Here is a 14,435-nt window from a genome sequence, read left to right on the forward strand (position 1 = left end):
TTACCGGAGACTCACGGTAGAAAATCTTCCTTCCCTTTTTTTCGAACTATATTTCTCCTTTGCTCTTCGCGTCTCGCGCTTTGCGTCTTCGTGTAGAAGCGGACTTAGTTTTACTTTTGGTATATTAGGTGTGTTTTTTATTACCACCGGTCTTAACTAGACAAAAAAAAACGCAGTCTGGGCTAAGCAATTTACATGTTAAATACAACAACACCTTAGCCCCTTGGGCTTAGTTGTTTAGCCCGGAGATTTCTCTGGGCTTAACTTTTTGAAGAGTTTTAAATCTGTGCTACCAAACAAATTTTTTTATAAATTGTTTAGAATTTGTTTAAAAACGTGAAAACTGACGTTTGGGAGGACAAAATGTATTAAAATAGTTTTGCTAGCATACATTATTGTATCTCTTTGTAAAACATACATGAAAATTACAAGAAAAGGACGAAAGCGAAAAATATGACAACTCTAAATTTTTGTTGTGTCAGCTGTTTTCGGAACATTCAATATACAGTGCTGCCAAGATTTCAGGTTAAGCCCCGAGGCGTTTTTTTTGTCCACTTAAGACCGGTGGTAATAAAAAACACACCTATTTTTCATTATGATTTTGATCGTTTTTTTCAGCCTAATTGACACACACCCTTATGTCGAATTCCTTTCAATTTTTAGAATCGCCTCAAAAAAATGGAATTTTTGGTGTTAAAAAGGAACATGAAAACAAACCGAATTCTTTTTGCGATTGTGTGTGTGTCATTTGACAACAAATTTTACACGAACGTCAAGCTGAAATCAAAACAATTTCTGTAAAATAAAACCAAAGGTTCCTTTGATCAATAATTTTGTTTATTTGCTTCGGTAATATTAATTTAATTTAATCCAAATCAATAGGAAATTGCAGATATTATTAAGATCTGAGTGAAGATGAAGTAAAAGGTTAATTATTTGGCCGTATGCTGTGGTTTTACAGAGCAAAAAATTTCCTGAAGATAATCACGAGAAGAAAAGTCACAGTAATTTGACTTTTTCACAAGAACTATGCCAAGAAAAATTATATTTTGATCGCACATTGTTTTTTTTTATTTATTTCATATTTTTCCGCAATAAAAACACGATATTCCATTATAATTTACTCTATATTTGAAGTTGGTATTCTCAAATAAACAAACAACACGAAGGAATCTTTCAGCTTGACGTTTGAGAAATGTCAAATGTTCCAAGTGTGTGTGTGAATCCGTGTAAATCTCTCAAAAAAGAGGGATTAAAAAAAATTCGAATTCTGCTTCGTTTGAGGCGAATTTTTTTTCTATGGAACATGATTTTCAGAAAAAATTCGCTTCGAGATCGCCGAAAATTCGATTTTTGCATTGAAAGGAATTCGACATTAGTTTGATTTTATAATTGTAAAATAAAATTATCCCATCAACGCAGAAAAAATGGGATTTTTTTGTTATATGGCACAGGATTTTTTTTTAATTGATGAAGAACACCGGCGGAAATTTTTTTTTATTCGGTTTTCAATTTTATTTTGGAAGAAGTGAAGAATTAACGCAAAAATGGAAGAAATATATCTGGCGGAATATAATACAGTAGAAAGTATATTCATAATGGTTGTTTTCTGTTAATAACAAAAGAGTTTGAAAGAAAAACTTTTCGCTTTTTTCAATTTTCAAACAAAATTTTAAAATTTCAAACTTCAAATTATAAGTGTGTGTGCAAGTGCGTGTGCAAATCGGTGTAAATCTGACTAAAAATGTGGAGTAAATACGGGGTACTCCGTAGTACTAAAATTACTCCGGAGTAATTTTTTTTTACACTTTTATGGCGTCAAAGAACACAAAACCTTCAAAAGTGCAAAAATAAGTACTAAAAGGGTACTCTCATTGGAGTGAAAGAAAACGACTATTTACTAAATAACAAAATCAATTATTTTCATTTACTTTTTTGAAATAATTTCATAAATAACACGGTGTTACAAAAATGAGGTTTTAAAATATACGCGGGCGGAGACCTATGAGGTTTTGTAGATTAGTCGCACTGAATACGAAACGGTATTTCAAAATCTCCAAACACCCCCAAAACCTGGAGTTACGGTCAAAAAACGGTTTTTTGGACCTTCACCCATTGAAAAAATTCTAGCTTCGACAATTTTTTACCCATTTTCAATTTTTTTACAGTTTCTGATAGAAAATAAATATACCTTTTCAACAATGTATAAAACATGTAACTCGGTTAAACCACGTAGAATTTATAAGCTGTCAAAGTTCAAAAATACCATTTTTTTCGTCGAAACTACATATATCTACATATTTCTCAATCATGCGAGGTATTTTTTATGAAAATCACTTCAAAATTGGCTTAGAAAAAAAAATTTTTCGATTTCAACTCAGATACAGAAATTTGTACTTTTAGGTACAGAACAATAATGTTGTTTCGGCACGTAGTAGGATAACTTGGGCGAAAGGATTTGATAACGGGTTTTTGTAGAGGAGCTCAATACAAACATTTTTTTCTTTGGGAGGGGGGTCTATCTCCCCCAGTTTTGGTGGGAGGGGAATTTTTGTAAAAAAAAATTATCAAAAAAAAAAAAAATTATTAAAAAACAACGGCAACACTTACAGTAATAAATGATACCATTTCCGGAAAAATTGTACATTTGATTCTAATTTTTAAATCAATATAATATAACCAATAGTTTTTGAAATAATCGATTTCAAAGTTAAAAATAGGTGAACAAATTTTTTTTAAAACTCATTTTATACTATTTTTGTCCAGACTGTGAAAAAATTACTCACACAGAAAACTGCCTCAATTGATCCCTTAAAGAACAGTGAAAACTATACCTATGTTTTTTTGTCTTCTAGTTTTTGAGAAAATTGGAAAATAAAAACAAAAAATATTTTGAAAAAAGAAAAATCTGATAAAATAATTTTGCAATTTTCTCAAAAACTAGAAGACATAGAAACATATAGTTTTCACTGTTCTTTTAGGCCAGTCATTATGTCGGAAAAAACGGCTTAGAAATGCAAAATGACCGAGAAAGCTAAATTTTGGATATGTTGTAGAGGATGCTTAAAAAAGCTTAACTTGAAGTTTTCGACCAAGATTTCCTATGAGCTTTTTCCGCCATTTTGAAAAAAGGATAAAATTGGTTTTTTGACAATAACTCGGCTATCTGACGAGATGCGAAAATTTTACAAGAAGCTTTTTTGTAGCTTTTAACGAGTTCTAAAATTCATGCATACACATTTTTTGTGTATCATGCACCGTTTTCGAGATATCGATTAAAAAAGTCAAAAATTTAGGACATTCCATTTGTTTTTTGACATAATCTATTTTTGGGTGATGAATATCGAAAAAATTATTAACATAAAATTTATAGACCATATTCAGTCCTACAATGTCGTATTTTTATATTTTTTTTTGGACAAAAATTACGACTTCCAGCCGGCCGCAAAGTCGTTTAGTCCGCTCCCACCGCCAAGCAAGCCGCCTGTTCGGTTGTAAAAAAAAACAATCATTCATGTTTTTTTTAATGTTTATATCATTAAATCAGTAACACATACATACAAATGTATGTATTTATTTAATAAATAATGAGAAGTAGATGGTAATGGTTTTTTTGTTACCCCAATTTTATTAACCCAAATTTTGTAAATACAGTATACCGGCTTTTAGTGTTGATTGTGCATTTTGTAATTTGCTTCAATCTCTATATTATTTAGTTCATCAAAATTGCAATTAGATCAGTGCCAATAATTTTTGAAAATAAAAAAATTATGGGTGGTTGGAAAATTTAGGATAAATGGTATACGAAAGCGGAAAAATTAATTGCCCACAAACTAATTGGTGGAAAGGAGGCGGGTGAATGCCTTGTTCGATTTCACTAGTCAAAAAGTTTTTTTTATAGAAACCAAAGTATATTTTTTGTAATGATTTTTTGTATGCTGAGGTCGAATCTTTAGTCAGAAAAATTCTATCACGTTGAGATATAACCATGCCAATACATCACAAAAATAGTGTTTTGAACGTTCAAAATTCAATATCTCAAAAACTTTGCACGTTAGAGCTATTCTAATGCTAGAATGAATTTAAGAAGGTCAAAGGCCATTAGAAAAGTATAATTTGGTTTCTATGGAAAATTATTTCTCGCCAATATTATGTCATTTACGGAAAAATCGATCTTAAAAATCGTTTTTTTTTTTTCAATTTTTCTCAATATTTTCTAAATCAAAAGTATAGTTTTTTTATACAATCTTAAATAAAAGGTTTTGATCTAAGTAACTGCATTCCAAGCTTTTCAAAAATCAAAATCTTTTTGGATTGACAAATAGCTATTTTATCAAATTAAATTCGTCAAAAATCCAAAAATTAACTTTTTGCTCAAAAAACATTTAAAATACATAGAAAACATAACAAAGTAATTTTTAACCAAGATTTGTTAAAATCAAACCATTTTGGTAAAAAATAAAAAAATCGTATTTTTTGCATTTTTTCAATATTTTTGAGATTATATAAATAAAATGGTTTTAATAAAAGTTATGACACTTTTATTACCCACAACTTTTGCATTTAACTTTTTTTGATAGGAGGTCTACTTTTGACAGAAATCGTAAAAAACCAAGATTTTCGACACCAACACTTTTTCGCCCACCCACCCTTTTCCACCAATTAGTTTGTGGGCAATTTATTTTTCCGCTTTCATATACCATTTATCCTAAATTTTCCAACCACCCATAATTTTTTTATTTTCAAAAATTATTGGCACTGATCTAATTGCAATTTTGATGAACTAAATAATATAGAGATTGAAGCAAATTACAAATGCACAATCAACACTAAAAGCCGGTATACTGTATTTACAAAATTTGGGTTAATAAAATTGGGGTAACAAAAAAACCATTACCATCTACTTCTCATTATTTATTAAATAAATACATACATTTGTATGTATGTGTTACTGATTTAATGATATAAACATTAAAAAAAACATGAATGATTGTTTTTTTTTACAACCGAACAGGCGGCTTGCTTGGCGGTGGGAGCGGACTAAACGACTTTGCGGCCGGCTGGAAGTCGTAATTTTTGTCCAAAAAAAAATATAAAAATACGACATTGTAGGACTGAATATGGTCTATAAATTTTATGTTAATAATTTTTTCGATATTCATCACCCAAAAATAGATTATGTCAAAAAACAAATGGAATGTCCTAAATTTTTGACTTTTTTAATCGATATCTCGAAAACGGTGCATGATACACAAAAAATGTGTATGCATGAATTTTAGAACTCGTTAAAAGCTACAAAAAAGCTTCTTGTAAAATTTTCGCATCTCGTCAGATAGCCGAGTTATTGTCAAAAAACCAATTTTATCCTTTTTTTCAAAATGGCGGAAAAAGCTCATAGGAAATCTTGGTCGAAAACTTCAAGTTAAGCTTTTTTAAGCATCCTCTACAACATATCCAAAATTTAGCTTTCTCGGTCATTTTGCATTTCCAAATGTATATAATGACTGGCCTATTTATGGAATCAATTGAGGCAGTTTTCTGTGTGAGTAATTTTTTTACTAAAATTCACAGTCTGGACAAAAATAGTATAAAATGAGTTTTAAAAAAATTTTTTTCACCTATTTTTAACTCTGAAATCGAATATTTCAAAAATTATTGGTTATATTATATTGATTTAAAAATTAGAATCAAAAGTACAATTTTTCCTTCCGGAAATGGTATCATTTATTACTGTAAGTGTTGCCGTTGCTTTTTAATAATTTTTTTTAGAAAACTGCCCCTCCCACCTAAACGGGGAGAGATAGACCCCCCTCCCAAAGAAAAAAATGTTTGTATTGAGCTCCTCTACAAAAATCCGTTATCAAATCCTGGCGTCCAAGTTATCCTACTACGTGCCGAAACAACATTTTTGTTCTATACCTAAAAGTTCGAATTTCTGTATCTGGGTTGAAATCGAAAATTTTTTTTTCTAAGCCAATTTTGAAATGATTTTCATAAAAAATACCTTGATTAATTGGGAAATAGATATAGTTTTAGAATATATTTTTTAAATAGCATGTTGTTTTAAAAACATATACTTTAAATTGATGCCGAAGTTGGGCAAATGACAAAAAAAAAATTGAATTTTCGAACTTTGACATCTTATAAATTCTAAGTGGTTTAACCGAGTTACATGTTTTATACATTGTTAAAAAGGTATATTTATCTTTTATCAGAAACTGTAAAAAAATCGAAAATGGGTAAAAAATTGTCGAAGCTAGAATTTATTCAATGGGTGAAGGTCCAAAAAACCGTTTTTTGCCCGTAAGTCCAGATTTTTGGGGTGTTAGAGGATTTTCAAATACCGTTTCGTATTCAGTGCGACTAGCTATACAAAACCTGATAGGTCTCCGCCCGCGTATATTTTGAGTGTTACACCGTGTAATTGCTATATTATTGCTATTGTATGGTGTCTCTTTTTGCTGATGGGTGTCTCAATGTCAATATACCTGATGAAAATTGCTGTTTTTTGTTTTTAATTTAGGTATATTAATTTCAATATTTTTTGTTCACAAGAAACCATAATTTACACCATGAAGTAAAATGTTCGAGTTTATTAAGAATATAATATAGTTAGCCGCTCAGGATTCCAATAAAAATAGAATAGTTTTATGATTTTCTATTTGTTTTGAACTATTGCGAGTAGGTATGATGTTTAGGTACCTACAATGAGAGATTCTTATTTGTACCTATTCCCATACTTACTTTAATTATTATAAATCAAATCTAAGTAGATATTATTATTATAAGATACACAATCGCAATCGTAGTCGTAAATAAAAATTACTGCCAATTTAAAAAGAAAACCTAAAAATGGAATATATTCTCATACATAATTTTTTTTCCTACTCACACTACAAATTAAAACATTTATTTCAAACAAAACGACAAAATAACTATTTGCACCAACATTTGTTCTTTCTCAGATTTGTTTATTTTCATAAACATAACATGGCCATCGAGCAAAAAAAGTAATTATAAAAAAAAACATACAAAAACAACTCCGACACAACAAAGCAAAACTACGACGTGTATATCCAATAAATAGAAATAAATTCTGAAAAGTGTTATGCCTATAAGAGAACGATGCTTCCACTGACTAAACACACGACAACTCGTTAGATAACAACCAGAATTCGCCCCCATGTTAATGCGCGATGCACAATTAGAAATCAGACAAACAAATCGTTAGCCAGCGAAAAAGAAAAAAAAAACACTGCTCGTCACCAGACCACTCACCAGACGCGCACTTTTAATTATTAAAATTGATTTAATTCTTATTGGAATCATTTATGTGGATGGCACTTTGTGATTTCTATTTTTTGATTTGTTTATTTTTCCCTTTTCACTTTTACGATTTATCACTGAGGGAATGTGTAGACCGGAACTGAAAATGAAAATGAAACTGGAGAAGGATTTAAAGTCAAATCAAGGAACTTAGTGGCCATAATTTTAACAGAAAATTGCAACATTTCATTTATATTAAACTTTTTTCTGTTCAATAAAAACCATAATGCCGACTTTTCACGAGTCGATTTTAGCTGCACGATTTGTCGCACGGCTTTCGCCGACTATGACTTTTCTATGGGGATTGTCACTTTAGTCACCTGCGGCTTACGTTCCAACGAGTCGAAAAGCTTCGTCGCACGGCAAAAATCGACTCGTGAAAAGTCGGCATAACAGAAATGGGAACATACCTAAATTACAGTCACTACTTTTAATTTCTCTATAGGGCAAGTATTGGTTTCGTGTCGAAAAAAAAATTGAGGTTTTAATCAAAACCAACATTACGATGATGGAGAACTCCGAAAAAGGTCTCGCAATTCCGTCCGTCCATCTGTACACATTTCCACAGCCTAAACGGATGGATGGATTTTCTTCAAATTTGGTACAGATGATTTTTTTTGGAATTCTGAAAATCTTAAAATCTAAAAGTAAACTAACATAAAATTGCTTTGAACTGCAAGAGCAAGTACGTGCGACCCCAGTCGTGCATTTTATTTTCTTACGTACTTTGACCTCAGGGACTCGGAAATCACTTAAAAAAAAAATACGATGGATGCGTTTTCGAGATATGAATTTTCAAAGTTTTTTGTCGTTGTTTTTTCCAGCCTCCTTAGTATTCGGGTTTTATCTTGAGTAATAAACGACTAATCTGAACGGAAAAATAAACAACTGAGCTGAGCTGAGTAAATAAGCAACTAACACTAGAACAATTTTTCTGGGTCACTACAGATGTTTAAGTGCAATGTATTAAAACAGTTTAAGAAAATGCAAAAAAAAACTTTATTACTGAAAGAAAAAATCAAAATCTTTTGAATCATAGTTTTAAATTTTTTATGTACATATAGTACACTTTCTGGCAAATATAAAAAGACAATTTTCTTCAAAATCTATGGATGGGGAGTTATCCATTAAATAAATATCAATTTTAATATTCAAACAGTCGAAAATTAACTGAACACCAAATATATTAAGTTTTTATAGTTCCAATAACATCAAGCAAAACAATAGAACTGGGCTTAAACAAATTAAAGAAAAAAAAAATATTTATTAAATTTTATTATTTCTAATGGTGCTACTTTTTACCACCTAAGATATTTTATTAACTTTGCATACATTTATTAATTAGTCTTAAAAATTTTATGTTTATACATATAAATCCTAATATCGACATGTTAGTACCACATAAAGTATGGCATATAAATTTTTATATTTGTGTTCATTAATTTTTGTATGTACTAATTATTAAATAAAGACACACCAAATAATTTTTCCCATGATTGCCCAATGGCATTGAGGCAACTTTCAGCATTTTCTTTAGTTTCAAATCTACACTTCCACAATTCTGTTATGTTTTTTGTTTCATCATGAAAATGTAAAGAAAAAATATTCTCTTCAGGACGTTCCACTTCAACCAAATTGCTCATGAATTGGGTAAGGCCAACTTCAATAGCAACATCGGTAGTCGGAGTGAGCCAAGAGGGATTTGTTGCAGAAAGGAAGAGTCGAGAGTTAGTGGTAAAAAGACCAGGCATGATAAACGTTTCAACTTTGTCATGTAAATTCACCTCACAGCTATTCAGCAGAGAAAACATGTTAAGTTTTTCATTTTCCACAGTGTTGGCTAGGCGATTTAGAACCTTTTCTGATATAGTATAGTCCAATTTGCATTGATCAGGGAGAGCGTTTGCTGTAAAATATCATTTAGATTTTTATTATCTTCATTACTTACAGAAATAGTTACTTGTAAAATAAAACAGTAGACTATCCGTTCTTAAAATGTCCTGCAGCAATAGCAAAAAATTGCCCCAATCACGCAATGCAAAAGAAATACCCACTTTCCATGGTAACAGTCGTATCGATTCCAGTCGATCTGCGGTTACACTCACGACTGGACGCAGCCATTTACTTACATTATCGTTTTCTGGTCCAAACTCCTCCATAACATAGCATTTAAGGGTTGACATAACAACAATACCATCTATTATTGTTCCAGTGTTTTCATTGTATAGTTTTCCTTTAACAATCCATTTAAAATGCTCTGATTGTTCTTCAAATTTCATTTGATAGAAATAAAATTTGAGTCGATGGTCAACATCACTGAAGTCTGTGTAGTTAAAGTTGTATTTCTCACATTGTAAGGATGAAAGTTCAGATTCGACAAAGCGTTGTGTGGTCCGAGACATGAGCATATTTGTTGATTGGAGAAGACCTTGGTGGAAGAATTTTTAAAAAATTAATAAAAACAAAACGGGAAAGTGTCTATGATACGCAAACAAGTGTTACGAACAACTATGTTATGAGATTATGATAAAAATGTGAAATGTTATTCAAAAAATGTTACGAACACACAAGTTACGAATTTAGTTGAAGCCATGATAAACAGAAAATACGAGAAATTTTTCTTTTTTAGTTCTGATAGAGCGCCGAATAGAGCCTGAGTTCACCGAGCTCGCTCAGAGCTAAAGACACAAACCTGAGCACGACACTGTCACAAAAAAAAATTGACAAAAGGAGAATGCCCAAAAATATATGGAGATACGAATGAGACCTACATATATGACTTGAAAGGGCATCAATAGTAGAGGAAAAATTTGAAATTTTTATTTCAAAAAAACATCCCCGAAATTTGCTATGACGATTCATATTTTCAAGCTATAAAGTGTTTTTTCAGCCAAAACTTTTTTCAGGGAAGTCCGATTGTCTTGGTTTTAGATGCAGCATTGAAAAATACCCTAAGACCATGTGCCATACACTGAGGTTGATTTTTAGTACAATACAGATGACGATCAGGAAGAACCTTTTAATAATAGAACAATGGAAAACTTGGTGCATGTCGATTCTTAAGACGGATTTTTCTTAAAATAGATTTTTGTAAAATTAAAAGAGGATGGATTTTGTTCTGACTAGCACCACCCCAACAAGCAATCCCATAATGAAGATTATTTTCAAGAGAAAAGAAGATCATATCGATCGCAAATAAAATAAAATGCACGACTAGATTGCAGAAACTTGCTCTTGTAGTTCAAACTTCAAAGTATCTACATATATCTAAGATAAATTGGGTAAGTTTTGTGAAAAAAAAAAATAGAGGTCAAGAAAATTATCTACAGTTTTGAAGTTTGTTACCATGAACGTATTATATAATACGTCCATGTTTGTTACATATAGGCAGGAGTAATTCTATATGGATGAGGATGACGATCTTCAAGTGGCGATTGTAGATGAGCTCTCTATTGACATGACAGCATGTCTGCGTGGAACTCCATCGAGGCCTGACTCCCTGAGATGGTCTTCCTCTAACTAACATTTGGAGTTGCAGTTGCTCCTGCCGAGTTCCAAGAGGTAATGGATAAAATTTTAAATAGAATTGGTATATATTTGGATGATTTGTTGGTTGGAGAGGTTGATGCCGAGGCTAATGTTACGAAAGTATTGGTAAGCTTAGAAAACCATAATATTCGTGTGAATTGGGATAAAAGTAAATGGTTTAAATCAGAGAGATGTTGAGTATTAGGGTTTGTCATTAGTGGAGATGTTAACGAACCGAATGAAGAGAAAATTGCGTTTAGAAGCTCCCGCTCCCAAAAGTGTCACGCAGCATAAAAGTTTTTATTTATTTCAAATTTTTACAATAGGTTTACATTATATCTGATTTGGTAACAAAATTAAAAACATTGTATTACTTGTTAAAAAAGAATGCTAAATTTGAATGGAGACCTGAACATTCAGTTAGTTAGTATGTAATAATAATAACAAAATTAAAATAAATTAGTACCTATGTAATAATGTTATAGGATATTTTGATCTTAACAAGAAAATAATTTTGACATGCGATGCCAGTCAGTCAGAATGGAATTACATAGTTGGGCTTATAGTTGTCTTGTTAAATGGGCAGTTCAAACCGTTAAACGAGTTTTAGATTTTGGACTTTTTTCTTCACGGTTATTACACATTTTTAATTTTTTAATTTTTCGAACTTACCGCGATTTAATTTGTTTATTAAACGAAATGAATCGATTAAAATTTCCCGACGTTTCGACAGGGTTACACTTGTCGTGGTCACGGGTTGACTGTTGGTTTGTGGGTGGTTGTTGTTTTTTCTTTTTTCTCTATTCTCCCGCTTCTTGTTGTCTTGTGCGGAGATTGTACCGGTGCGTTATTTGTGCATTGATTGGAGCTTGTTGTTGCAATTGTTGTGATTGATGTTGTTGTTGTGAATTCACGTAATCTTGTGAACAAGCAAAACTAATAACATCAGCCTGCAGATTGTTTTGATTTTTGTTTTCTGTTAAGCTTTATTGTGTTAAGCAGTGGATCCCAAGCAGAAGAGAGATTAGAACTTTGGTCGCGCGGCCCTATTTCGTATTACGAAACGAAAGGCAAAACAACGATACCCAGGACAACGATAGTCACGACATAGAGCGATTTAGTACAACGATAATGTATGGTTGAAAATATTGCCAGATAAAAATGAAAAAACAATTTTTTTTTTTTAAGCGTACCAACTTTACGCTAATGAAAAGCTGTCAAAAAATAAGTAGATAAACAAAATCTTCAGTGGCAAAAAAATTTTCGTTTACTTTTCTTGTGCTATTTAATAATGTTTTCAATTCAAAAACTTAATAAAATTGACTTTATGGACATATTTTGTGATTTACACTATTTATTTTATAAGTTTAAAGAAGAAAATCATCTTTCCGAGAACTTTATCTCTGCCATTGTTAATTGGACATGAAGTTTGAGATCAATTGTTTGTTTTATCGTTTTGTTGTGTTGTGGTGCTTTAATAATAATAAAAAAATTGCTTCTTCGTTTTAATATTTGAGTATGTTTATATATTTGTTATTTCATTGCAATCAGTGGAAATAAAATTGGCTTCGAAGTTTGGCAATTTTTTTTTTCCAAGCAAGACAAACGAGAACGAAAGTCAAACGATAGGGAAATGACAGTCGTAAGCATTACGAGTATCGTTGAAATCAAACGATTATCGTAGTAGCTAATCGCATTTGAACAAGAACGAAGTAGTTTCAACGATAATATTATCGTTTTGCAAAATAGGGCCCCTGGGTCGCGGTTGAAATTTGAATGCATTTTGATTTCAATTGCTTCTCTTACCAATCTGGGTACATAGTAACGTTCGGTGGAGATGGATTTAGCTTGATCAAATCTGATAAAGTGATCATCATTATAAGCCAAATGCTCACAAATAGCTGATTTTGTCACTTCGTTCTTTTGAATTGATCTTATATGTTCCTTCAACCTAGTAGAAATTGCTCGTTTTGTTTCACCAATGTATGAGGAGCCACAGCCATAGCCGTATTTAGAGGGCGGTTACAGGGTTTAACCCCCCCCCCCCCTGAAATTTTTTTAGAAAATCATATGATGAGAATTTGAACAAATACAACCCTAACCCTAATACATACTTGTGCATATATATGCCGAACTTGATGGATTGCTTTTATATTTTAGTGATCAATCGAAAATCTCCAATTTTGTCGCGGTTAAGTTTCAAAAAACTTTGAACAAAATAAAATATATTAAAAAAATATTTTTTTTAAGAAGTATCTACCTACTGATTTGTATGAAATTTTCAACCCTCTTATAAGTGAGAACCATAAGTCGTACACAAAAATGGATAATTATAAATTGATTGTCTCTTTTTAAGAAAGAATACAATTTGTTTTTGCTAAAAGAACTCACTTTTGACATAGACACAAAAACTATGCATTTTTTGTTTTTTCTTGGGAATGCAATACTTAAAGTTGTATGCTAAATAACTTTTTTGGTCAAATTCAGATTACTGACTTGTGAAAGCTTGTGGTAACACAGCAAACTAGGCTGAATATGAACAAGAAACGAGAATGCAAGAAAATTGTTCCTTCAGCCAAATATTGGAAACTTTAATTTTTAAACGATATATATTATGACGTTTGGGTCGCATTTTTTCTGTAGATACTTATGTTATCACAAATACTGATTATTTTTGTACTTTCTAAACCTATCTATTTGAATCTTAACTAGCGTAAAACTAAAAAGCATTTTTGAAATATTTTGCTGAACTTCGGAACTAGGGGTTAAAAACTCGATTTTTAAAATTCAGGCGTGATATAATAGTCCAAGATCCCAGGGCCGCCAGACATTACTTATTTTCTCAAGAAAAAAATTTATGGAATTACGTAGTGCTAGGACATACTATTAGTGTATGGATACTGGCTATCTTTTGCCGAAGGCCATTTTACCGGTAACAGGTGCTAAAGGTACGAAAAATACGTACTTACTTTTCTTATTTTCTCAAGGCTGATTTTTATATATGATACTCAGGGAACTTATTCAATAATTTTTGTAAGCTGCCAGACCCATCGGATGGGCCTAACACCTTGCCAGACACGCATAATAGGAATCAGGAAAGTTAGATTTTATTATATGGGGGTCTGGGAAAAAAATTATAAAATATTTTGACTTCAGGACTCGAAAGAGTATCAAGACACGCGTCGAAAACCACATTTTGCACAATCGCATCTAGAGTCATTTGGCCGCCATTTTGTTTTTTTAATAAAAATTGCAATTTTTCACATAACTCACGTATTTTTGAATCTACAGAAAAAAAAATGTATTGCAAACTTGAAGATAATTTAATTTACTACAATATATGTTAAATTACTTTTTTCGATTATACCTTCGGTTTAAGAGTAAGGGTGGTTTTTTTTTGAAACCTTATTTTCGTCATATCTCATTTATTTGAGCTTTTTTGAAAATTAATTTGAAGTAAAAGTTATAGATCTTTTTATTACCTTCATTTATTACATTTTATACATGATACTCAGGGAACTAAATCAATAAAATTATTTTGTTAGCTGCCAGACCATCGTATAGGCCTGACACCTTGCCAG

At 31.3% G+C, this 14,435-nt stretch overlaps 1 protein-coding gene across 4 annotated transcripts in view; it reads right to left on the reverse strand.

Moving 5' to 3' along the window:
* Nucleotides 1-8,556: 8,556 nt before the first annotated feature.
* LOC129916475 (serine/threonine-protein kinase 11-interacting protein) overlaps nt 8,557-14,435 on the reverse strand; it is a 65,563-nt gene continuing 59,684 nt past the window's right edge. For all 4 annotated transcript variants that reach the window (XM_055996463.1, XM_055996462.1, XM_055996460.1 and 1 more), the window contains 2 exons: nt 9,287-9,754; nt 8,557-9,232 (listed from right to left, as the gene is read on the reverse strand). In XM_055996463.1, coding sequence (XP_055852438.1) covers nt 8,781-9,232; nt 9,287-9,754 — 920 coding nt within the window. In that variant the 3' untranslated portion in view covers nt 8,557-8,780. The remainder of the gene's footprint in view (nt 9,233-9,286; nt 9,755-14,435) is intronic.

The sequence above is a fragment of the Episyrphus balteatus genome, chromosome 3, assembly GCF_945859705.1.
Source record: "Episyrphus balteatus chromosome 3, idEpiBalt1.1, whole genome shotgun sequence".
NCBI classification, from domain to species: Eukaryota; Metazoa; Arthropoda; class Insecta; order Diptera; family Syrphidae; genus Episyrphus; species Episyrphus balteatus.